Source organism: Dermacentor andersoni, chromosome 2 (assembly GCF_023375885.2).
Source record: "Dermacentor andersoni chromosome 2, qqDerAnde1_hic_scaffold, whole genome shotgun sequence".
Lineage (NCBI taxonomy): Eukaryota > Metazoa > Arthropoda > Arachnida > Ixodida > Ixodidae > Dermacentor > Dermacentor andersoni.
In genome coordinates, this window is record NC_092815.1 from 160964692 (window position 1) to 160991226 (window position 26535).

Consider the following 26535-nt stretch of genomic DNA (forward strand, 5'->3'; position numbering starts at 1 on the left):
TCGTGGGGAGCATCCAGAACACTACGGACTATGTTTTTTTTTTGTATTCTATATAGTGTGGCGATATTAGTAGCAGTCGTAGTACCCTTAACAAGATGGCTTGACGCTTTTAGATAGAAAAACATCTTAACCTGCTCGAAATTCCACTCACACAGGATAGTCTAGCAGCTACTAAATTCACATGCATGTTCTACGACATATGTTGTTCGAATGCAACCCCAATATATTTAACGGCAGGCACAATCGGAATAATAGAATTATTAAGTTATAATGTTAAGTCGGTAGCGACATTACGATTTTTCGGTGCGAGGAGAACGTCTGTCGTTTTCTTAGTATATATATATATACCAAGTGAACTTGCTGTAGACCAAGATGATGGTTTTATTAGTGCCTCATTTGCGATGCCGATTGCCTCAGTGAAACTCGGTGCAGTAACCAGAATAGCTGTGTCGTCCGCGTTCATAAAGAAAAGTTGACTCGCCATCCCGGCCCTGAGAAAGCCGATGTCCAGCGAAGCTGTTGAAAACCACTACCACAAGTTCTGAGGGGTGTGTGCAATGCTGTATCGCTCGATTCCTCCTCCTGCGCATTATTCAGCCACCGGAGAATGTGGACGTGTGGCTCCCCTGGGCTGGAATTCCACGGCAATACGACCAGCGGCAACACGTCGCCGCTGGTCGCATTGCCGTTTTTTTTTTACTTTGCCGCTCCTCGTATTCATGCTGCTCCTCGGGAGTCCAAACTATTGGTTGCTTACCCATAACGGTGCTGCTACAACAATGAAAACAGTTGCTAGACTGGTCTTTTATATATGAAAGGCAAGTGACGTCACTCCCCACGTCGCAAGCTGCCGTCGCCGCGGCCGCTTGCGCAACTGCAAAATTCACCGGGAAACGTATGCGAGGAACGCCACCGGCTTCACATTGTTATCAGGAGCACCTTATCATAAATTACGTGGTTTAGATGCCTGTTTTGTGCTTGTTCTTTGTTGAAACGAATGCTGCGCTACATGTTGTAGGCGTGATTCCAAAGAATGTACGCGCTTCTCGCTTCAGCCTCTCAAGGTATTTTTTTCTTTCGTGAGGACGATGCCGCGAAAGATCCTGACCAACTAGAGGCTGACAGCATCGCTGTAACAAATTTTCCGTTATTATCAAGAGTAACTATGTCGTTAATATAAACATAAAAAAGCCGGGGCTCCCAGGTTACATCCTTGTGGCAGTTCAGCGTGAACAGGCTTTAAATTTGTCATGTATCTGTCCATAATTACTCATTGCCTACGGTGATGAAGATATGACTGTATTAATTTCAACAAAGGCGCCACTAAAACTGTAATTTTCTTTGTTGAGCAGTGTAGCTAGATTTATACAATCGAAAACATTCGAATAATCAACAAAGTTAGCCAGAGCACATAATTGTTGTTCAAACGACTGAAATGTCATTTCTTTTTGAGTAAGTAAGGCAGCTTTTGTCCACCGCCCTTTCACAAAGCCATACCCCATACTAATGATCCGTTTGTGTTTGGTTAGTCAATCTGTTTATCTAGTTACTTATTAACTTCCAATATACCCACATGTACTCATTGCGTTGTCTTAAACGTCTCCTGCTAAGCGTACGTTGTTAATTGTATTCATGTTGTAAGAGGAAGTGATCCGGGCATTCAACACTTCGCAATATATTTCCAAATGCATTTCCGCTTGTATTTTGTATGTACATATTTATAGTAAGTATTACATGATAACCGTTGTCCGAACCGCATGCGTGACCGGGGACCTTTGTTAGGCCATGCGCGGCTTTAGTCTTCACTTTCCCTTGAACTTTCAAGAAAAATGATCAATCAATCAATCAATCAATCAATCAATCAATCAATCAATCAATCAATCGGTCGGTCGGTCAAAAGCGCCCTCGTCCTCCCGCATGTGTTCAGCGCGTGATGTGGCACAACTGCCGGCGGGTCCTGCGCAACGTGCCGTTCTTCGCGCGGGCCGAGCCGGACTTCCTGCGCGACCTGGTGGCGCGCATGAAGATCGAGTTCTTCATCCCCAACGAAGTGGTGGCCGCCGCGGGGACCATGGGCGACCGGCTCTACCTGCTGCAGTCCGGCAGCGCGCACGTCGTCGACGCGGCGGGCATCACCGTGGCCGCGGTCATGCCCGGGGACCGGTTCGGCGGTACGTACGAGTGGACTGTGTATCGTCTCGCGATAATGAGGCTAGGTGAGAGCAAAAGTGAAGAAAGTGTCCTCGTATGGAAACTTGCTTTCTGCGTATCAATTATGTGCGCGAAAAGATTCAGTGGTCTGCTAATACCTGGGGGAGAAAAAATTTGGTCAACAACCCAGCAATCGGGGGGGGGGGGGGGAGGGGGGGGAATGAGGAAACAGTACTTTAAGGCCAGTGGTGACGCCCCACAGTATTGGTGAAAAGGACACGTCGTGTACCTCCGCGGTCAGAATAATTTCGCGGTTATTCTTGTCTGTGGCATCAGAGGCCGTATAATACGAGATTTCTTTTTTTTTTACCTTTGAGCCTATTCGTTTGTCATGCCAAAGGACGAAAGAAATAAAAATTTAAAAAAATAGGACATATTTATTTAAATATGGCGCCAGGTTAATGTGACTCGTGCACTTCAATCGTCTAGTGAAGCATAGCGAACGCTTCGATCCTTGGCATTCATGAAAATGAATGATAGCAAAACACAAAGGGTTTCCCAGTGTAGCGGAAGCCAGAGTACACCGCATGCTTTCAGAGTCAGAATCAAGTTTATTATGTTACAGCAGGAAACAGCATACAAATCGATATACAGAAGGAGGTACGAGAGCACAAGGCTATAAGAAATCTGACTTCCTGTCAAAGGTTGCTTAAAGAGTGTTTGTTAAACAGCAACGAAGCGGCAGTAAACTTACATATATTACAACAAAGAATTAACGCAGAAATAGTCAAAAAGTACAAGAACCGAAAGCCATGAAAATATGCTAAAGAGAGAAACGGGGAAAACTTTTTTAAATCCTTAAGCAGGAAGACAACGTTTTTAGTGTATTAAGTGGTGAATTACATTTAAAGTATATAAGATGGCAGACAATTTCAAGTACATAAAGCAAGAAAAATAATGCGGTGTGTTGGTCCTAGTTATTACGTATTACAGGTCATATATGACACCTGACCTGCCTCAAGTATAGTATAGGTTTAATGTTGAAGGTGAACAGGAGGGCAAATTACGTTTGATCTTATTGAAAAAAAAATGCCCTACCCATTCAGACTGGCGTGAGCAACTGCTTAATGAGGAAATGACAAGTACCGTGCACAACAAAACCCTCGAACTTCTTATTTTACACCGCAGCAATCACTTCTGCATCTATTGCTTTTGTGTGCGCGCTCCGGTTGAATCATTCCTTAATATCGCGAAGAAATAAAGTTTAGACGGATACTTTTAACAGTTTGAACCGCGGGCCTATAGCGCAGCCGGAAGCACCGTTTTAATGTTTGGGCGTATACTTCGCCGAAGACGCATCGCGAGAACTAACGTGTTCAACGTGATCGCCAAGCTAGGCACTGTCCGTTGTGCAAACTTGTTCTCGCGCACCTGCACCGCCTGCAGGGAATACCGAATGGTATTTCCTTTTCAGCTACTATATGGACGAAACACCTGAGTGATTAATTAGCGATTTCAGTACCTCTTGAGTAATTAAGACAACGGGCTGGTTGAATTTGAGGTTGTGTGTTCAGCCGTTTGTTATCTTTCCATGCATATAGCGTAATCAGTACGTTTTCGAAAATGAGAGTCGCGACCTATGTGTCTACTGTCGTACTAGAAGAATGCCAGCAACGTTAAAAAAAAAGAAGTCGAGAGGCAGGCATAGACAAAGTGACAGGAAGGTGGCTTGAGCCGGTTGTTTGTCTATGTTTGCCTCTCGATTTTTTTTTCCCCCTTAAGTTTGCTGCCACCTTCCTGCCCCTTTGTCTGTGTCTGCCTCTCGATTTTTTTTCCTTTTTCAGGTTTGATGGCATTCTCCTCCAGCCAGCTTCCTGTCGCTTTGTCTATGTCTGCCTCTCAACTTTCCCTTTTTTTTTCCTTTTTCAAGTATGCTGGCATTCTCACAGTGTAACCATGTACCAACTAGCCGAACAAGCCGCTGTCATGAGCAGATGAATGGGTAAAATACCGTGCTTTAATTTCGCTGCTTGCAACAGCTCGCTACTAGCGAAAAAGTGCTCTACGCCTTAAAACTGAATACACCATAGCGTTAAACTTTAGTTCCATTCAAACATAGTTCACGGTGGAACTCTTCGGTTTCCTGGAGTTAAAAGAATATTTGATGTTTAATGGCGCAAGGGCCAGATGTGGCCAAAGAGCGCCATTCCTGGAGTTAACTCCATTGCAAGCGTGATCGTCTTCTCCTTGCGCAAGATCTACGAGAACCAGTGACGATATTTGTACAATATGCCAGGAAGGAGATGGAAGTTTCACTACTTTTTCCACTCCAGGCCATGCGCTGTCCACCGGTATGAGTGTTCTGGAAAGGACCGTTTGTTTGACATAACCATTCAGCAACTATCTCAGTTTACGAGCCAGTCCGTTGCGGTCCTGGAAACAACTTCAGACACATTTGTGTGTGAATTCGTTTGCTAATGCTGTAGGAGAGAGAATGCTGTGACACATATACGTTAACCGTTAACGTTACGTTAACGCTACGTTAACCGAGCTCCTAAAGAAAATTAAATGATTTAGAAAGCACGATGCAATATTAAATTTCGAATCCTTCGGTGCTCGGTCGTCAGGGGCCAGACCGCCGATTATCGTAGGTCTTAAAATCGTATCTTGCACCACGTTTTTTGTATCTTTTTTTCTTTGAACAGCTTGGCTATAGCGTTAGCTGGGACATGCGGTACACCGCTGTCCAACTAAAAGCGAATATGTATTCATGCGCCAGTCAGTAACATTCGTTAATTTCCCTGACGTCACGGCGGACGTTAACTCCTTTCCTTATATCGACGTATCTCGGGAACCATAGACGAAATAAGTAAACTAGGAGGGATACTTATGTCAGGCAGCCCCCCTCGTCTTTCCGTGACGCCCACCCCTTCCTCATTAAACTCCTATAAAGTGGACCCAACATGTTACCCTGCGCTCGGCGGACTCAGCCCTGTATGCCATGGTTCCCTGTAGATTTAAATCGTCGTGCACTTGCGCTTTGTCAACTGCTGGGTGCAGATTTTGTCCCGACATACTTGCGCAACCTTAGTCGCATGTTTGCGACGTATCCATTTATCATCGCTGTAACGAACGAGTGCTGTAGCAGCTCGTTGCTGTCGCGCCCGCTGTCTTTTTTTCGGAAGTGCGTGCACTGAGCGTGGCTGTGGGGGGGAGGCATTATAACGCTTACCGCGACACGATCACGTCTTATACTGACTTTTCTTGGCTTCAGTTTTGTTACGTAATGCTACCTCGCGTAGAATTGTTCCCCTCCTCCATGTCTGGTACGGTGGTCTGGAGGTCGGAGGTACATAAGGTAGACGGAGCATGTTTACGTGGGCAACACGTACTGCACTCTTACGCTGTCTCCGTGCATAGCTCGCTACAATTTAAAAAAGCGGGGCGTGAGGCAATGTTCAAAACCTAACTGAGAGCCCGCGTGTGTCGCTGCCACCTGTGTAAAGTTAATTGTTTGGGAGAGAGAGATCAAGTTCTTCACGAGCCTACTCTCTAGTTTTGTCTTGCATTCTTCTCTCTCTCTTAATTTCCTGATATCATTAGCGTATTCCTGCAAAATAACGCGCAATGAAGGTTCCTACGGTTGTGGGAACAGGCTTATTAGAGATGTCCTGTGGCAGATCCCTTATGAAAATGGTTATGTCCTTTATGTTTACTGTATGTTTCCTGCAGTTCACATGAGGAAATGTCCTTTATGTTTCCTCCATGTTGAAATTTGGCCACTGCTTTTATGTTTCCTTCATATTTCCTCCCTTTATGTATCCCTTATGTTACTGTACTTTATGTTTCCTCCATGTTGAAATTTGGCCACTGCTTTTATGTTTCCTTCGTGTGTCCTACCTTTATGCATCCTTTATGTGGCCGCAGTGATTAAATCCTGTATTTTACGTAGACATGCTTAGATGAAGAGTTCCGTGTACACATTTTATATTTATAAACTTTTCCTGAGTTAGAAAGTTTTGCATTGGTTTTCATTGTAAGGTTACTGTTCCCTACATGATGCAGCGCACGGATTGGCACTCTGCTATGGCAGAGAAATTCATGCCAATTTGTTCTAAAATTACAAACTAATTAGACTTCATAGATTATTTCAGTATAACACTTGGAGTACCACTGTACCTTCCTCACTGCAGTGCTGCTGTTGTAGTTATGTCTTTGTTACTAATATAAAATGTAATGTTTGGATAGAAAGATCAGGTTGGATCAGTGCTTGCACTTTTAAAAGAAAGTTTTGACTATATACTTTGCAAAGGTTTGTCTGAAAATACGAACAGTTTATTGGACTATCTGGATGTTACTGCAATTTGACACGTCTGCTCACAGCAGACCTCTGGAATGTGGTGCTTGGGTGAGAGCTCACAAGGCACCTGAAAAACAAAACAAAAGCCAACCTTTTTCACTTATTCAAAAATATTCATATAAGCAAGAACAGCCTGGCCTGTATGCACACAGCTAAAAAACGTGGAGCAGTCAAAAACAGCTCATAAAAACATCAGGGCAACACAGAAGCTTTTAACTAATTGTTGTTTGAAACAGACTGAGCTGCCAGTCCACTCAGGTATTAAACTGCTCACAAATTTTTTTAAACATTATTGCAGTAGCTGCTATAAGTAGTACATGACCTTTAGAAGTGGGCAACTGGCCAATAAACCTTTGTGTGCTTGCTTGTACAGATGTCTCGCAGTTATATCTCAAGAGGTCACACTGTTATATGGTAAAATTCAGGCGGGAATAAAACCAGCAGCAAACATCAGACTACCTGGGAAATTATCACCAAAACTTAACTATCTAGTAAATCAAACGAACAATCGATTATGAACGGTCTAAAACCTAGGCCGCGATTATGTAGCCGATTCCTTTTCCGATGCTACTCCTTTTGCTCATTTATCTGACCGACATTCCGCTATCGTTGTTAACTAGAACAGCCAGCCGTGGAAGGTGGGTTATAAGAGTGGCAAACATGGAGCGCAAAGCATCGCAAGAAAATCGCATCCCTTGTTAGGCAGTGCTACAAGCCACTGTCTTTAACAATCGCAGGAACTGACATCCTGTTCTTCGGATGAAAATATTCATGAAAACGAGCGTCTGATTGACATGCCTCGAATAAAAAGAAATTTCGCTGTAGTAATGTCGGTCTATATTTGCCCTACAATATAAAAGACAAATACGCGAGCACGTCGAAGAACACAAACAATGCAGACAAGTTCTCGCGAAGCTGGACTTCAAACTGAACACTATCAATAAAGTAATCTTCACACAATCTAATATCTGTTCAAGTGTCAAAATCGCAGTCGCATGCCAACTCGCGATGCCCGTGACACATCGACATGCATTACACACGTAACCTGCGGAAATTCATATCTACGGAAGAATTTCTTGCCGGGAAACTACCGAGAAAACAGTAACTTTCAGCGTGTACGTAAATATTCGCCCATTAAATCCCAACAATCAGCGGTGGTAGCACATCACTCCATAAAGCAAGTAAGCGGTAAGAAATAATACATTACACGGAAACTCCCCTCGTGAAACGCTTTGCTAAATGTGCACAGCAACATGGTCAACGTACGCTCAGAAAGTGTTCTGTTGTCGTTCCACAAAGCTTACTACATGAACCAAATGCTGCGAGAATGCGCGCAAGCGTCAGACCTGCTTACCTTCAATGTGGTCGGCAAACGGCTTCCTCTCGCAGGCACCACGCAACGACGCTCTTTCCGGCGCGAACACTGTCGAATTGCCGATGAACACCAGCGCACGAAAGCACAACTTTCAACAAATTCCACGCACCATAATTCGAAGCCACAGTTCCAGGTATTCCACGAGCGAACGCGGACAGGCGAGAACAAAGGCAGCTCGGACGGGCGCTGTAGTACACATAAGACACTGGCGTATCACAGGAAACATAAGGCGAACTAATGGCGTTACACGACTCCAGAGGTTTCCTGATGGTTAATGCACACGGTACGGATCACAGTTTGTTTAGGCACTTCGAAAATATGATTAAATTACCGTGTAACTGCAACGAGCACTCTCACCGCTCACACAAACGCAACGTGGCCCAGCTCAATATATCATCCAGTAATTTTACCGGGCACAACCAGTGTTGCCAGGTCGGGCAACGTGGCGTAGCCCAAAGCTAGAGAAACTGTAGCCCAAATGTAGCCAAACACAAAAAAGAGCAAAACAAATTTGTAGCCAAATATAGCCATTGTTATTTTCAGTTTTATCTGTATATACATTTTTACATTCCACCACGGTAATCTCTTTTAGTACAACCCGTCGTAAAAAAAAAAAAATATCCGTGATGCCATGACGGTAGACGTTTGACATCTACAACCAGGATCTATATAAACGGCGTCTACAACAGCTACTTGATGCTTGCACACAGAACACTTTTTTGTTGGCCCCGGAAACTCAAGTTCCAGCGAATCGCTGCTGAGGGAGAACCTATCGAAATGAATCTAAAAGGTAAGCCCGAACAAAAACTTAGAGGATGCTTGGAGGACAACTGGCCAGAAAGTGTTGTGAGATATTGATGAAAATAAACTGATCATGATTTATGGTGATAAAAACAGGCACATTGTTCGGGATTGAAGTAGGGATTATAATTTTAAATTGGCAAAGAAAATCTCGAAGGCCAGTAAGTGGCCAGGCCTGGCAATGAAATCTTGGTAGTTCGGATGTAGTCTATCAGATTACTGTAAGTAAGTCGGCTGTTATTGAGTACAAGATAATTATTGCTTAAAATTGCAGCTGCTATAATGTTAGACACTTGCGCTTTATTCTGTGCTTCGAAAATCAAAAGCACACGCATGGCTATGGCAACACGCTGAACTGCGTATCACGTGTAAAATCGTTTCATCTTCAATCCGATTGGTTTCGCTTTGACTGTTTAAATACCAAATCAGTTGAACAGGAAACAATGAAAACACGTAGCTATTACCGCAGCAGTACTTAACACTTCGGAAAACATGAATCGCAGGAACGTCGGATTGCTAGACAAAATACTTTGTCACAATTACGGCCGCACTTGTCGTCTGCCTCCCACTAATGCCGTCATCGAATGACTATCGCGCTCACCTATCACCGCTTTCAGCATGCTGACCAATGAAACACTACATCCTCACTGCAGATAAAAAAAATTCAGATAAAAATGTTCCACGGCGTTTTTCGCGTTACCACTTCTTGATAACACACCCTGACCGGTAAACTTTCCATTGCATTAAAATTGGTTCTCAGCTCTTTAATATTCACCTTTAAGAGTGGAACGTGATAGCATTCAAAGATCCTTGACGGCTTCTCACGCTTCCCGGAAACTGCAGCGTATGCAACCATAATATTTACCTGCAAACGCTGGATATGGGAACAATATGCACGAAGGCGAGCTTTCTGGTTCTTTTTTTTCATTCCATTTGCATGGCGCAGGCACCGCCGCTGCCACATAGGCGAGCGCCATCTGGGTGGTGTTGCATGGAACCGAGCGGGGCGCGCCGCTCCTACTTGGCAGTAACCGCTTGTCCTCGTTTTTTCCTGTGTCCCCTTTCCCGCTTCGCGCTGCACGAATCATCGCCCTCCTACTAAGACGTCGAACGGCAGCTGGGAAAGGGGTTTGTGTTCGACGTTCCACGTAACAAACATGTTTTATCGTATGTTAAAATTACAATTCGACGCTACCACGTCTGTAGGTTGAGTGTAGGTCGTACTTTACGAATTTGCTGACGCGTTTTTCTTTGAGAAAATCAATTATTTCAGTAATGCATATGCGCCAGCTGAAGGCCTACGTGGTTCGGGATCATTTTTCTCACACGGACCACGGTGCCGACACCGGATTTTTTGTGACACGGGGCCCTTAACGCTATCGCGTTAAAGTTCATTTCGCACGCAAAGGAAAATGGCAGTAAAAAGCTTACCTCGACAAACACGGACTAGGTCGAAAGCTGTGCCCAGCGCGATACTTCAACGAGACGCCTTCGCCATGGACACACTGGAGCGTGTCATCTACCCGTGCTTCCCTTCTTTCATGCTGGCGCCACGATCGCCAAACCTTATTGCTCTGAGTTTCCGAGCATAACCATGTTAGTACCACGGCCGCTCAATGGAAACGCACTGCGTTCCATTGAGCGGCCGTGTTAGTACAGTGTACTGTGAAACACTCTCCACTCCTAGGCTCATCCCGATGCCAGGTGATTGGGTGTCGGGATAAGAAAAAGATGAAACAGCATTGCTGGCGTAAATGTTAGCACGCTGAAGCGCGGTGTAAATTTAAGTGCGTCAAGGATAGAATCATCGGCTCAGAGAACAATACACTGAGGGGGAGGGGAAGGGGCATTTCGCGCACACACGCAGAGACGCGCTGCCGGCTTAGCTAGCTAAAACATAGCCTTCGAGATTTGTTTCTACTGTATGAGAGTCACCTCTCGAGTGTGGATTAAGGCACCACTCATAGCCCAAAGAAAGACAAGTCGCAGATTTTCAGTAGCCCAATTATAGCCACGTAGCCAACTCGCCCAAGTTGACGCCAAAATTTTTTTTCTGTAGCCCAATTTGGCTATATATAGCCAAACCTGGCAACACTGGGCACAACCGTCACTAGGGTGCCTACGCGCGCACCCGCTCTCCGTTTAGGGTGAGGACAACCACGTTGTCTGCTAGCGCGGCCGCCATTTTATTGTGCGCCCGCGGAGAGCGGGCGCACATCGAGGCAACCGAGGCAACCTAACCTTCACTGTTAACCTTCACACTGCCGCAGTGCTGCACTGCGGCTAACAAGTCAGTTTAGCCTCCGAGATCTACATTTGCTTTCAGGGCGTGCAGTTTGCAAAAGCACGGCCTTCAAGATTTTATTTTCTTACTCAGGGAAAGTCGTAGCTGGATGGAAGGCTGCTATTTAAACACAACTTATCGATGTTTGAAGTGCCGTGGTGTGCTGCCTTGTTTTTTAAAGCATATACAGAGATATCAGACGAACTATGTGCGAACTTTTGCCGGCGAACACGAGACAATCAGCGCGCAGCATGTGCAGCTCCGTCTTCTTGGGATGGCGGACGGTGTACGGGAAGCCGCGATAGCTGCGAGACCCACCGATCAGAAATTCCGAATCACCACACATATACACGCTTCTTATGGCGCCCAGTGGCGTGTTTTTGAGAATGTGAGGCCTTATCTTGAATGGCTGGAACCACATTTCCTCGTAGCGTAAGGAATAAAGGCGAAAAAACGTGGCGATGGCTGGCTTACAGCGGCAGCGGAACTTCGCCCAAAGTGAAACAGGCGTACTGCTTGCACGCTCGCGTAATCAAACAAATACGGCCATACTCCGCATACAACTTTCATACTCAGCCAACTGACAATTATAAATTATTCAGTTGTACGCCCAAGCAAGCATTTACGGGATCCGCGCTGCCCTACTTCTACCCCCTCCTAATTAAAACAAAGCAATGACTCGTACTTGTGGTCAGCGCGAAAGCGACAAGGACAAAAGGAAGAAACACAGCAACACGGCGTTGCTTCTTCGCAGTGATTGCTCCTTGTTTCCGCGTTGCTATTGCGCTGTTGCTAAAAGCACGATGAATCGTAACGAACTCGCCCACTTTGCTATCTTTCTACAGCAAGCGCACGCAGTTTTGAAAAGAAAGGCACTTATAGCATTGACCGCAGGTTCCGCATTGGTTAGTGAGCGAACTTTTGTGTATAATTTGCGTGAGTAGTAGAGAAAACATATCATGACAAGGCCGACGGCTGAAAAAAGAAATAGCGTAGAAAAAGCAACATGTTACAAAGTGCTTCGAAGACCGTGCATGGTTTTGAGGTGGAGCCGTGGCAGCGTCTCCCAATGATCAAGTTTTTTTTTTTTCAGTTTAGAGTATCAGAAATGTTACAGATATTCAGTTTCACTAGATTCTTTCGAACTAGGCGTTCTGAAAGTTAGCGGCAGCTCCAGTTCAGCTTTGGAGGTGGCAGCGCTTGCATTTCCCGCTGATGGCTGCAAAAAAATCTTACGAGCGTAATATAGAGACAACCGTAATGTACGTATTAGATATTTATGTGTAATGAGGCCATCATGAAACCAATATAACACCACGAACAGCTACTTAAATGGTTGTGTAATCATATACGCTCACAGCAAAGCGGCGGATTGGCCGCGGAGGCGTCCGCCTCTTTTGCGGTTCATGTAGCGCAAGCCATCGAACACTGCGCGTCGTGCCACCGCGTCTCCAGCCGCCGCGCAATTGTTATTTGTCGTGAGGGATTATTCGCTGCATGAGGCTTTGATGTACCTATGTACTGTTGATGGCGCATGGTGATCAATACGGCCAAGATATATAGGGAAGGGGAGGCAGGCGCCCCCTCCCATTTTTTTTTACTTTGATACGCCAGTAGTTAAAGTTAATACATCTTTCAGGTAGACGATCCATCTGTAGCATGAGTAAAAAGATAATCACTGGGCGCACTCTATGTTACCTGGATGTGCACTCGAGGGAGTACACAGCCAGGTAACATAGAGTGCCCACACAGGTAACATAGTGCTCATATATATATATATATATATATATATATATATATATATATATATATATATATAAATTAAGTAGATTAAGTAGATTATTTCCCAAACTGGAGGCGAAGCGGAGCATCTGAAAGACGCCTGCTATGAGAACCGTCTTAAACATTCAATCAACTATATTTGATAGCCTAGCTGGCACAAAACTTTCATGAAATTCTTGCATATTAGGTTAAATACTGCAGATTTCTGCATCTGACTTGCTACTGGAGAATAGCAGGTTGAAAATTAAGAAATACTTTATATATTAAGAGAATGCATGGCATAAATCATTATATATACACCATCCTATTTCATGGCATGCTAAATTTTCCGCACAATATAGCCACAATTAGTGCCGGTCGGCATGTCTAGTGCGAGGGGGGCAAGCAGTGCCTTTTCCCTGAATCTGCCAGTGACTAACATACAGTACAGATAGCTCTAACTGTACTATTTGCAAAAGATGCTCACTGCGCACATTCTGTTACCTACATGTGCACTCAAGTGCACATGTAGGTAACATATAACGAGTGCATGCACCATATATAGATTAATGCTCTATGTTACCTACGTGTGCACTAAAGTGCACACCTAGGTAACATCCCACCATAAACACAAAGGGCACATCCTACAATAATTATAATAAGGGTTGTTTTCTTGGGGCAAAGGAAAGGATAAGTCAAGATTTAGTACTTACAATGACTCTGCAGAGTGTATCAATGGCTGTCACACAGTACAGATATATCTGCCTGTATTATATGTACAGACAGTTGTTATGTGCACTCTATGTCACCTACATGTGCACTCAAGTGTACACGCAGGTAACACATAGTACACACCCAGTTAACACCCTGCCGTAAACATAAAGGACACATCCTAGAGGCATAATAAAGGTAACTTCCTCGAGGTATACGTTAGGATGAGTAAACATGTGGTACACACAAAGTTGGCGTCCCGGAGGTCACACAAAGGACAAGGAATCATAAAGGTCACATAGGGCCCAAGAAGGAAACATAAAGGAAACATAAAGGCAATGACCATTTTCATAGGGGATATCGCGATTCTGTTATAGCAGACATTAATTGCAAGACAAGGGGTTATCTGAGTTAATCTTCAAAAATAGACAAATCAACGCTCCGTCTTCCACTGTGCTTATTATTGTTAACTGGAACATTAACTAACAAGCACATTACTTCATTATAGTCATTATCGCTTGGCCTAAATTCCGCATTCGGGACATTATTTAAATAAATTAATTACGAAGTTCCCACACTGCGATTTTAGCTTCTTAGTGCGTTAAACTTGTTATTGTTTAGTCCGAGCGTTAAAACGAGCAAGAAGACCTAGATGAGCACTTTATGCCATGTTATATTGCTATATTTGATTGTGGTATAACACTAGCTGTATCGTCGTCGTCGTTTCACAGTGCGTGTGTGCGTGTGCGTGCGTGTGTGTGTGTTCTTACAGCAGTCAACGTATAAACTCTGTTCATTGGTGGCTAGAATTGGAGCCCACCATGTATGTAAACCTCTGCGTCTGCTCCCTCGACCTGTCACCTGCCTGTATAAGTTCCACCCAGCACGATTGGTAAAAGCCTGTGTCTTCTCAGTGAACTCTTTCCGGCTTCGGCGATGACGTCGACGTGTGGACGGTGCGTGTGCATGCACGCATACATCCATATTTAAAACAGCACCAAAGAACACGGACAAGGGAGGACACAGGACGAGCTCTCGTCCTGTGTCTTCCCTTGTCCGTGTTCTTTGGCGCTGTTTTAAATATGAATGATCCGTACCCAGCGGCGTAGCTAGGTCGTCTATCACCCGGGGCCCATAGGTCTTCTGTCATCCCCCCCCCCCCCCCTGGGTGTAGCCGGCGGAAAGAGGGGGGTCTTCAGACGTGTATGACACCCCCCCCCTCCCCTCTGGCCCCTTGCACCCGGGGCCCACGGCCCCCCGGCCCCCCTCGTTGCTACGCTACTGTGGACCGTACCAACTAGCTCGCACCCAAACCCTTCTGACGCATACGTCTCCCGTGCAGAGGTGTGCCTCCTGCACGACACGCTGCGGCTGCGGACGGTGATCGCCGATCGCTACTGCCACTTCTTCTCGTTGACGCGCGCCGACTTCAACGAGGTGCTGGCGCGCCACCCGGACGTGCGTGACATCGTGGACGAGATCCTGACCGAGCGCAGTGTGCGGCGCAGCCCGCAGGCGTCGCCCGAGTGCACAGAAGACATCGCGGGCGTGTAGGTGGCGCCACGCGCCGCTGCGTTGCGGGGACTCTTCGAGAGCCCGACGACCCGAAGTCGATCGACTTCCATGAATCTTTTTTATTATGCATTTATCTTTATTTATTTACCGTCAAGGCCAAAGACATTACAGAGGGGAGTGGGAAAAAAGATACGATCATAAAGAGAACTGCAAGAAACGGGCATGTACTTGAGCAATGGTGGTTAGTACCTCGCGGGAACGTTGGTTATCAATTATCGATGCGATGTCAGCAGGAAGGTGGTTCCACTCGATTGCTGTGCGTGGCAGGAAAAAAGGATAGATTCAGAAAATGTTTTCGTTTTGCAAAATGGAATACGTGTACCTTATGGCGATGATCAATGCGATGGGACGCATACTGCGGTGATAGAATAAATTTGTCGTGAGAAACGGTATGGTAGCTTTCGACGCGCTGCTAGAGACGGAGTGAGAGAAAGGCTGACTTTCATTGCTGTTATGCGAGCAGTGCGATTGTAGGTAGAGGCAATGAAGCGAGCCGAATTATCTTGAACAAGTTCCAAGGCAGTGATTAAAAATTATGAATAGAAGGGGTCCAAGGACGGACCCTTGTGGAACGCCGGAATGTACGTTAGTAAAGGATGAGTTATAACCATTAGCACTAACAAATTGTAGTCGGTGAAGAAGGAAGGATTCAGTGCACTTTAAAAGGTTGGGGTCAAGGTTAAGAAAACTTAGCTTGTGAAGCAGCATCTGGTGACAGGTGACACACTTTGTCGAATGCTTTCGAGAAGTCCAATAATATGCAGTCGGCGCAGGATGATTCATCAAGAATGTGGTGCAGTTTGAGTGAATGACAAGAGTTCAGTTTCACACGAGTATGTTTTACGAAATCCATGTTGTGCAGACGTCCAAAATGCATTATGTTCAAGAAAAATATTTAATGATTTATATGCTAGCATTGCTAATGAGATCTGATATAACATCAGCCAAAGTAGGAAAATGTAACCGTTCTCTGCAATGGGCGTACGAAAAAGCACCGTGTACTTGTCTAGTGTACATTATGTCACATTCCATTCGCACAGAGTGGTTAACTGGGCTGGTTGGTTTACTTGCATTTGTAGCTGTACAAGCGCACAAAGACGAGAACGAAGAGAACGAAGCGCCTCGTCTTGTCCACTGTCTTCGTTCTCGTCTTTGTGCAATTTTACAGTTTCAAGATACATTCTATTCGACTGTACTAACGCGGGATATATGTGATTCACAAAGAACAATGTGTTCCGTGCTTCATGTACTAGTTTTGTTAATTATTTATGCGTATACTATTGCTTCGAGATAAAAAAAAATTCCGGAAGAGCCTTAGCAGTGTTTCAAACCTAGAAAACGACAATTTCTTGCCTGCATTTCCATATACGGTTGACGTACCGTCTTCAACCATGCATTCCTGCGGCCAGCTGTTTATACCGTCAGAATGCACGAATAAAAACACTTTGCGAACGATCAAAATGGTTCTACCCGCCGTGGTTGCTCAGTGGCTATGGTGTTGGGCTGCTGAGCACGAGGTCGCGGGATCGAATCCCGGCCACGGCGGCCGCATTTCGATGGGGGCGAAATGCGAAAACACCCGTGTACTTAGATTTAGGTGCACGTTAAAGAACCCCAGGTGGTCGAAATTTCCGGAGTCCTCCACTACGGCGTGCCTCATAATCAGAAAGTGGTTTTGGCACGTAAAACCTCATAATCTAACTTCATCAAAATGGTTCTCTGCGTGTCGCGCGCCGTTCTTGCTCTCCGCGCGCCAAAGTAGTCGCAGTACTATACTCGTGCTACCGGTGTGCACCGCGGCAGTGGTGGCGTAACATCTCCAGGCGAGATCGGTCGGTTGGCGGAGTTTCTCCCGAGGTCACGACGACAAGGCACCTTCCAGAACTTCTATTCGAGAAATTTCACCAAGAAGGCACGTTAGAAAGGGTTCATTGAACGTCTGCAAGCAGACCAAACTTAATGACGCTGACTGACAAACTTGCTAACTTTAAGAATACTGGGACGTGAACAATGTTCTATATTATTTGTGATAATGTGGCTATTCACTATTGGAAAAATCACCGCCCATGCACTCCGTACAGATGGCTAACCAGCGAAGCTGAAACGTGCGGCCCCGGCGTTTATCACTGGGTTAATCCTGACGGTGCATTAGTCTTTCTCAATTATTGTTTACGTCTCTGTGTTTCTTAATGGGGTTACACACACGTTCGGCTGCGACGTATAGAGAGCGACGTCAGTGACGGTGTGCCCGCAGTCCGCCTTTGTCGCTTGCGTTCGATGCCTCGAGTTTGCTCGGTGGCGTGGTTAGCAGCATCCGCCCACGATTGCCGCTTGCGATTCTTCAAAATTATACTGCTTCAAAATGAAATCTCTCCGTCACCTAAGGCAATGAATGGCTCATATCCCCTTAAGCGATGGCTCATACCCCGTAAACGCGGGCTCCCGGTTACGACGACAGAAGCTACATTCTACGCTGGAATGACGAGCGGCAACGCATGCAGCCAGCTGGGGAAGAAGACGTCGACGACTTGCGCGGGAGCAATGGCACGAGCGCATTCGCGTGATAGCGCCGAGGGGCGCCAACGAGCTAGCTGTGGAAGAAGCCGACGACGCTCGAGCCCATGCTGATGATGATGATAGTTTTCTGTACACAGGCGCGGACAGACGCATTTTCGTTTCGCCTATAGCCATATAAAGCTTCACTTTGAAGAAATTCGATAAAAACATTAAACATTGGATTAGATTCGCATCTGGCGCTATTCGGTTCGCATTCGATTCGGTTTCAGAAAATCGCTCTTCGCACAGCTATAACATCTACGAAATGTGGACGTGGTGCCAGGTTACTGTAAGTTCTAGCACAGCGGATGACCATTCTACGTATTTCGTAAAGCATATATAACGCTTTCGAGCGCTTACACAACCAACTTGCAGCAAGTATCGTTATTGGCGCACGTACTTTACACTTGCAGATCACCCATAACGTGACTCGTATTGTCGTGAAACGCACAACTGATATCGCATACACTTCACCGTGGACACGCGAAGCATGCTACGCGCTCCGTATAACAGGTGAAACGAGGGAGAAATTCAGAAATAATCTGCAAAGTATGGAATTAACCAAGAAAATGTTGCCCTTGGCTGCAACATTTCCACCAAATTTTGACCCTGCCATGCTGATATATATATTCCAATAAACTGCCGCCTTGTGTAACTTTTCTTACTGCTGCCTCGAACATTCGATAGTGGTCATGGCCATTCTGTGTGCAGAACTTAAGCAGCAAAGTTTTTGTGAATAGGTCTGGCTTTCCAGCTTTCGCCCGTGCAGGGAATTGTGTGCATCAACTGTGTGGCGCTTCGTGTGCAACCCACGCACTGAATGCTCTTTTCTTTCCTTTATCGAAGGTTTTGGACAAGAATTGTTGTCTCGATGTTGACGGCTCGCTGTGGCCTGACGCAAAAGTGTTTTCTCGTGACTGCGCCAGTTTACGCTAATTCTTCTCGCGCGGAGCCGACGCTGAAATAATTTCTTACCCACAGACAGTTATATACGGCTCTTTATGGACATACGTTGTACGAACTGCGTTCACGAGCTTGACAGCCCTTCGAAAAATCTGCACGCCCTTCACGCGATGCTTGCGGCGTGTCGGGTTCTCAAATGCACGCGTAAATGACAGGCGACGGGCGGCCAGTGAGAATCTACGGAGAAAGCAGCTGCTTGAATTGTTGCGCGAGTCGCGTTTGTGGTAAAAGTGTGCTAGGGCCGTCGCGCTTGTATGTGGGGTTATAAAAGAAGGGGAGAAAAAGACAACAACAAAAGAACCACATCTGGCGCAAAATTACATAGAAAACTCGCGTGTCAAGCACGATGGTGAATAGCTGTTGTTTCAGGCGAACACCTTCACTGTCTGAAAATGGCCTGGCGCGAGCGACGGTAAGAATAGGGTACTGGCGACGCTCCTCCTTTCCGTAGTGCACAAAGAAAGGACGCCACAGCCATATATAGGTTAGTGAAAAGAGGCGTTGCCTACTAAAATTGTTTTGTAGAAAACTCTGTCGGTTCATCGAGGCTCCAACACGGCGCAAAGAAGGCTTCAAAGATAAATAGTCGACAAACCCGGATTTATTAGCAATCATCTCACTTGCTAATCTCACGTGATAGCCTTTGAAAAAATGCCGCTGTATTGCTGTATGGCGTATGCAGTTTACTTAGCTTGTGCTAGTCTCTCTTTCTCTTCCTGACCCGCCGTGGTTGCTCAGTGGCTATGGTGTTAGGCTGCTGAGCACGAGGTCGCGGGATCGAATCCCGGCCTCGGCGGCCGCATTTCGATGGGGGCGAAATGCGAAAACACCCGTGTACTTAGATTTAGGTGCACGTTAAAGAACCCCAGGTGGTCTAAATTTCCGGAGTCCTCCACTACGGCGTGCCTCATAATCAGAAAGTGGTTTTGGCACGTAAAACCCCATAATTTAATTTTAATTTTTTTTTCTCTTCCTGTATGCCCTGTTTTTTTTATACCTTTGTAGCCCTTTCCCCGTGCAGGGTATAGTCAACGGGAACTACCCATTGTTAACCTGCATGCCTAGATCCTCTTTCTCTTACTCGCACTTACTGCGCCACACTCGGCTGATAGTTTGAGGACAAGTCTGAGGGACATCCTTTAAATGTAGACCTCTGGCTGATGTCAAGTACCATTAAAACCGTCTGGCATTTAGGGTACCATTGGGACCTGCTGATAATTGTAGATTCCTACTGGTGCCTCTGGAAACTGCCGAATAACAACTTGAGCAACATGACCCCTCAAATATGTTCCACCAAGGCACAAATTGCGACTGTCTGCCATATCAGATAGGCAACTAGGCCCAATCGGAACTCTCTTAAAGAGACCCTCACCAGGCCCCACAGCTAATTTCGGTTACATGCTGGAAGTTGTTACGTGTCCTCTAGGGAGCGTTCCGCCGCAAAAATTTGTCAAATCGGTTCATTAATAGCCGAGATAGAAATATTTCAGTGCCGCGAACCCATGATTTCAGGAGACGAGCTCCCCTGCCAAGCTAGACACTCTCTCCACTGGCCTCGTCTAGCCTCCGCAAGCGAAATTCTTTCTCTGCGTTCTCCCATACCGGACCTAGAGGATCGCGCGACGCATACGTCACGGGCCCCACCTTTATTATTTTTTCTCCTCGCTTTCTTGCGGCGCGGCGCACTTCCGCTGACGGCATCGCGGGCGAGCTGCTGCGATTGCCTCGTTTCGCGCAGCACACGCCTTCGCGCGCTGGCACGAGGACATCTGACCAGCGGTATAAGTCAGTGCTACGTGAATACAGAGGCAGACACAAGCGGATCACAGAGCATGATCCCGCGCTGGAACACGGTAGAAGATGACATAGTTTCGATGTCAGCGCGCGCGACTGCACGACGTGGGAAAAAGCGGACGAAACGGAAGTACATCTCTCTTGCTGCGGTGCGAAGTAAAACAAAAACATGAAGACATTCGATTTGTATGTGTTATTATTTCTCTAAGCTTTAATTCGTCTATTCAAGCCACATATTAGACAAATAATAGATGTTGCCTTGAATAATTATCGAAAAAAAAAACGAGAACAAGCGAGGAGAAAGAAATGGAGGCGGGGCCCATGACGTATGCGTCACGCGAACCTCGAGGTCCGCTTTGGGCGAATGCAGGGAAGGAATTTTGCTTGCGGAAGCTAGACGGTGTGAGTGGAGAGAGTGTCTCGCTTTGCAGTGGAGCCCGCCTGCTGAAATAATGGGATCGCGGCACTGAAATATTTATAACTCGGCTTTTAATGGAGCCGATTTGAATATCTTTTTTGTGGGAGAACGCTCCCTAGAGGACACGTAACAACTTCCAGCGTATAACCAAAATTTGCTATGGCGCCTGGTGAGGGGCCTTTTAACATCAATTGAGCCCACAGAGATGTTAAATCGGAATAACAGTGCCCAATTCGAAATATTTTCCTCGATGTTCAATTGGACCCAGTGAGACACAAAAAGCATCTAATTACGTCTCATTAAAAAGCGCAGCTGGATCTATTTCTTGTTTTTTGTTTGTTCTTACTGGAAAATATGGTGATCGCGAACTTCCGCAGCCTGAGCTCTGCATAACCCTTATAGAAAGCCTGGAACACAAATTTGATGACAGATTTCGGCCTTCACCCATTCTTCCTGGAAACTGGGCCGCTTAACAACGAGTGAATGTCATCATACACGTAAAGCTGTGAAATAAAGAAGCCAGACATTTAATCTCCTGACGGACCATCTGCTGGTCGCGTGCGATTCAGAGGTTAACCCTGACACAGCGAAGCGAGCTTTAGAAGATTAACAGTAAGTATTACCGCGTTTATTAATTCTTTCACTGTGCACTAATGTTCTTTTTACCTCTTGGTCGAATCACCGTTCACTTCATACCAATTTTTTTTCAGGAACCAATGGCACTTCTAGCTAAAATCGCCCATCACTAGCAACACCGCGAACATCCGAAATTTAGAGGCTGCCCTGGAACCCTGGATGCCAAAGAACAGAGTGCATGCACAGATATTACGCTCTAAATCTATGAAATTACCCTCTATGAATTAGTGATCATTTAGACTCTTTATATAAGTATAATTTTGTAGTTTTCAAAGGATATTAATGCTTGAGCAATCAGCGAAGGCGACATGATGCAAGCAACCGCGCCTTATCCCTCTTTTAATCCTGACTTCTACTGCGACTGGAGCCTACCCACCCTGCATATGACTAGAGGATGGAATTATTTTAATACTGTGTACTTTGTATTGTACTGTACTTAGTTTACATGTTATCTTTGTGTCATTTGGAGTGCATTATAACACTATGCAACTGAATTGGTTGTTCAAATTTGGCGCCACATTTTTGCTAAGTGCTACGCCTCGCGGCTTGAGTGTAATGTGAATAAATTTAAAAGACTTTCTAAACCTGCATTATTTTAAAAATATATAACTAATATTGCCTTATACGAACGTTCAGTGATGACATATTGAACCTCAGACAATCTGCTGAGTCTGCTTTGTCACGCGGCTAGTTCATTGGCTAGCTCCCTAGGCCACCAACCATGGGCATTCTCCATTTTGTCAATTTGTTTAACGTTGCCCGTAGGCGGATGGTTGTCGGTAAAACGTCGGGAAACGTCGTAACTGTTCAGTCTCCTTAGTCCTGTCGCGCATATTTACTCGCGCATATCGCGCGGAGCAAGTTCGGTGCCTTACATGATGGGAAGATCACGCAGCAGAAGCAGGAGTCGTTCTCCAAAGCTCGCGAGGCATAAAAACAAGCGCCCGCGAAGGCGCTCGCACTCTAGAGGACGGAGCCGCGACAGCGTCAGCAAAGCAGTGCCTAAATTCAACGACCGCAAACCAAGGTAGAGCCTTTCTTTATGTCTGCTACTACTTTTTCGTGCCCTTCACCTATTGCCGCGGTTTCTTAGTTTGAGAGTGCGGATAATTAGTTTTTTTTTTTCTTTTTATCTCGGCGGGCGATTCACCCGCGAGACTGCCTAGTGAAAGGTCGCCGGACATGTTGGCTTTCTAATCATCTTTGCCTTTCGTTTGTTGTCATAATAATTGTTCGCGGTCGAAATGTGCGAGTTTTCTCCTATTTGACACGAGCAACTGCTAATGGCAACGTAAGCGCCCAGAGGTTGCGTATCCCATACGGACGTAAGAAGCCAGCACGGTTTTCTGTGAGTAGGAGCTCGACACTGTTCACTTCTTAACGCGTCTGCACGGTGCAACCGTTCTGACGGCATGTCTCCCCTCTGTTCATGCGGCGAAGGAAGCGGTCATCGTCGATCTCCAGCAGCAGCAGCGATGACATCGACGGCCTTTTGGACTCTGCAAGGCGCAAAGTGAAAAGGTCGTCGGAAGGCGACAGGGCGTCATCAGACTTCGAGCGCCAAAGGTAAGTGACCGCTGCTCTTGACCAACACATTTGAAACCTTAGCCTGCCGGTAACTGAAGTGAAACCACACTCGTTCTCTCACATCGCGTCGCCGTGCTCAGTCAATTTGCCATTTGTCTTGTGAAATGGCAGGTGACTGGTGCACAGAATGGGCACTGTTAAGAAAAACAAACTAGCATTTCGAGACTGATTACAGGTCAGTTTAACACGAATAGAAGAAAAGGGAAAGACTACAAAGGAAGTTTGTTGCTCGTTTATAGGAAGTGTCCCAGAGTCCTGGCAGCTTCAGAAGTAACAAGCTTGACTGTACTCAGTACATTGGGGAATGAAAGTAGAACTTGCTTTGAATGTCCACTTAGATGCATGAATGAGTGCAGTTAAGAGGAGGTTATATAACCGAAGGTGTCGTGCAGCAGCTCCAAGAATTCTTGGTCAGTGCCTTAGTGGGTGCACCTGTGTTAACTGAGCTTTGAAATTTGGTGCAGAATCTTCAATATATGCAGTGCCAACTCCTGCAGTCACAAATGATAATTTACTGCCAGCGAAGGCTTATATCAAGGTGTTCCAGACCGTGTGGAAAGTCAAGGTGGTCGAATGACCCTTTGTGCATTTCCTTATGAGTCCTCGTACTTAGAGTGATGAAATTTCAACCTATTTTACAGTTGCATTTTTTTCATAAAGAGATTGCAATCACTGGCCCAAACAGGATAATTTGACAATTAGCTGGCAGAGCTGTTGAAATTAGCAAAAAGGTGTATTAATATCAAAAGTGATATTTAGTCAAGGTAGGTTGGTTAGAGGGGCTTGGCATAAAAAGGCTTGTTATGTCATGAAATGAAAACTTCCTGCGCATTTATAGAGAGCTTGCGCAGTGAATTTGTAATGTTATTTATGTGTGCCCCTATATGCCTTGTCTTTCTGCAGATCTCTGTGGAAACTTCATTGCGTGTGTTCAGTTACAAAATTGAGATTTCCTAGAGCGGGTATGCTGTTGCAGTGTTTGCAGGCAATCATCAAAGACAATTTTCAACAGTACTGTGGAATAGTTTGACAGCATGCATTTTTGGATTCGGTTGGACTTTTGTTAAGATAACTCTCTCTTTGTATGCTTAAAAATATGTAGCATGCTCTGTATACAGGGTGTGTTCTGAAAGTAGTAGGTCTCATTTTTTAAAAACACTTTTTTATTCATGAGAAAAGTACTAACGATTATAAAATTTTATAAGTAGCACCCTTCCGCATCTACACGCAGCTGCCAACGAGTTTTCCTGTTTTTGTACGCCTCCAGGAATGCCTGGACCGGAATGCCTGGACCTTTTGCTCCTCTGACAACATTCGCGGCACAAACTTTGCGCACGCTTTCCTCATGGCTAAGTTTATTTCACGATCTCAAAAACTTGGGTTTGAGGAATGCTCAAGTCGTCAGCAATAATTCTGATACTCATCCTACGATCACTGTTCAGTAAATTTTTCACTCGCGACACATTTTCGTTGATCTTACTGGTCGAAGGGTGTCTGGAGCGGTCATTGTCTTCCACTCTTTCCCTACCTACTCGGAACAGCTTGTGCCACTCAATAACACATGGTCTACCCATGGCAGCATCACCGTAGGTCTCCTTAATCATGTCGTGAGTCTCCTTGCCCGTTTTACTATGCTTTGCACAAAATTTGATCGCGTATCGCTGATCCAGTATACGCTCCATGATTCTCTGTGATGAGGCATTTCGACAGGGGTTCACAGTACAAGCGACCTGCTCTGTTCAACGGCGGAGAGCTGGCTGCCGATTTTTCCCAGCGTTCCCAATATCCCTCTTCACCGATCCTGCGCGCGCAAACCGCCTCTCGTCCACCTGTTCGCCCAAGAAAAACCCAGGCCTACTACTTTCAGAACAGACCCTGCAAGTTTCTCCATGCCAGCTTAGCATTCAAAAGTGACTGTCAGAAAAGTTTGAATGTACAAGATAACTTTCTTTTCCTCCTCCCCCAAAAAAGCTGCATTGCAGCTGGTTTAGAGACTACTAAGAAAAATGATGTTAGTTCAAAATAATATCCAGTGTATTTTAAAATGTAAATAGGTGAGTCTAACGTGATGCAAGTTTAGTGGGACAAGGATTTTGCATGGCTCTGAAAGTGCAAGAAAAGTGACATGTTGTTTTGATTATAATTCAACATAACAAAATGGTGCAACCATATCTGTAGACTTAGAATAAGACTTAAAATTTTATGGTAACAGGATAATGTTTTCTGTAGCATTCGGTTTTATTTGTTTTGACTGCCACAGTGCAAACAAGAATTTGGTTGCCTCCATTTAAACTCGTACGACAAAGTTAAAACCACTGTGCTGAACAAAAATGGAATTGAATATTGGAGCTTAAACTGATTGAAAATAATGCAGCCTTATCCATGGGCTTAGTAGATAAGCAACCTTGAGTGTACCTCAATGTTTAATCCGTTGCCTCAGTGTGCACCTCTGCGGGACTACATGCATTTGTGTGTGTACAGAGGATCACCTGCTGCTGTCTGTTAAAACGTTCAAACAAGTGCCTGGCAATCTGTATCCATATTCAAGATGTGCTTGCATCACTGAAACTGTGTTTGTGTAGTTGGGCTGCACATCACTGCATACCTGTCAACTGTCCCGAGTGTTTTTTTTTTTAAGTTTATATGAAATCGGGCTCCATTTACAATTTTACAAACCTTGCGTGAAGTTTTATGAAAAATAAATACGGTTCGCAAATAAAGCCACCTCGTCGGCCTCCAGACCTTCCCGTCTCACGATGAAAGAACACAAGACAAGCATCTGCTTCGTGCGAGTTTATACATATTCCTGAAACAGGTGAAATCGGCAACAGTAGAGTCGCTAAAAAAGTCACTGTGATCTAAAAAGGACGTGTTACTTGTCGTTATTTGCCGAGCTAAGTTTGTGCCTACTCGTGTGCTGCATCTAAAGGTGAATCATCATTAATGAAGTGCATCTGTATCCCTGAAAACACATGTGCTCAAAGCAAGCTTTTAAAGATTTTTGCATGTCCCCTCTGGTGTGGTGTTGATGCAATATTACAAACTTGAAATTTCACCGGCTGGCAGGTATGTAATGTATCACTGTAAAAGATCGGGCTATAGTATGTGAAGTTCCTAGATAAAATTTCTCACTGTAGTTGCACCTCTGTGCCATTGAACCACTCCTTGCTATCTGGAGCAGCTTTCTCATAATTTACAGAATCGCATACTTTATTCCTTCCAGAGGCTGGCTTTGCCGTGAAGCTGAGTTGCCAAGTTGCTAAACTCGTTGCATTTTGAACACTGTCTGAAGTAGGAAGTCGAGAGAGAGAAAAGAAAGTTTGATTCAGTGCAATTCAAGTTTATTTCCAGAAAATTTCCTATATAGAAATATGGGCTAAAAGTGGATTCAACGGCTTGACTGCCCATAACCCTCGAAACATCGAGGAGCATTAGGGCTGCAGGAAACTTGCAGGACTCCAGAAAGCTGCCTCAGGACGGAGTGATGAGTCACGCAGCCCCTAAAAGAAGTGCTTGGGAACTCCACACCATTGAACATATGTATATAGATAAAACTATAATCA

The 26535-nt window shown here is 45.3% G+C and overlaps 2 protein-coding genes across 4 annotated transcripts in view; both read left to right on the plus strand.

Moving 5' to 3' along the window:
• LOC126540518 (potassium/sodium hyperpolarization-activated cyclic nucleotide-gated channel 1-like) overlaps window positions 1-16464 on the plus strand; it is a 41417-nt gene extending 24953 nt beyond the window's left edge. Inside the window, exons 8-9 of the mRNA XM_050187333.2 lie at window positions 1928-2171; window positions 14786-16464. Of these exons, the coding sequence (XP_050043290.2) occupies window positions 1928-2171; window positions 14786-14997 (456 nt within the window). The 3' untranslated portion in view covers window positions 14998-16464. The remainder of the gene's footprint in view (window positions 1-1927; window positions 2172-14785) is intronic.
• A 5643-nt stretch (window positions 16465-22107) lies between these two features.
• The window catches only part of LOC126540517 (uncharacterized), a 40316-nt gene continuing 35888 nt past the window's right edge, over window positions 22108-26535 (plus strand). For 2 of the 3 annotated variants that reach the window (XM_055076074.2, XM_050187332.3), the window contains exons 1-2: window positions 22108-22412; window positions 22826-22951. In XM_055076074.2, coding sequence (XP_054932049.1) covers window positions 22261-22412; window positions 22826-22951 — 278 coding nt within the window. In that variant the 5' untranslated portion in view covers window positions 22108-22260. The remainder of the gene's footprint in view (window positions 22413-22825; window positions 22952-26535) is intronic. The other variant, XM_050187331.3, reaches the window with a different exon arrangement.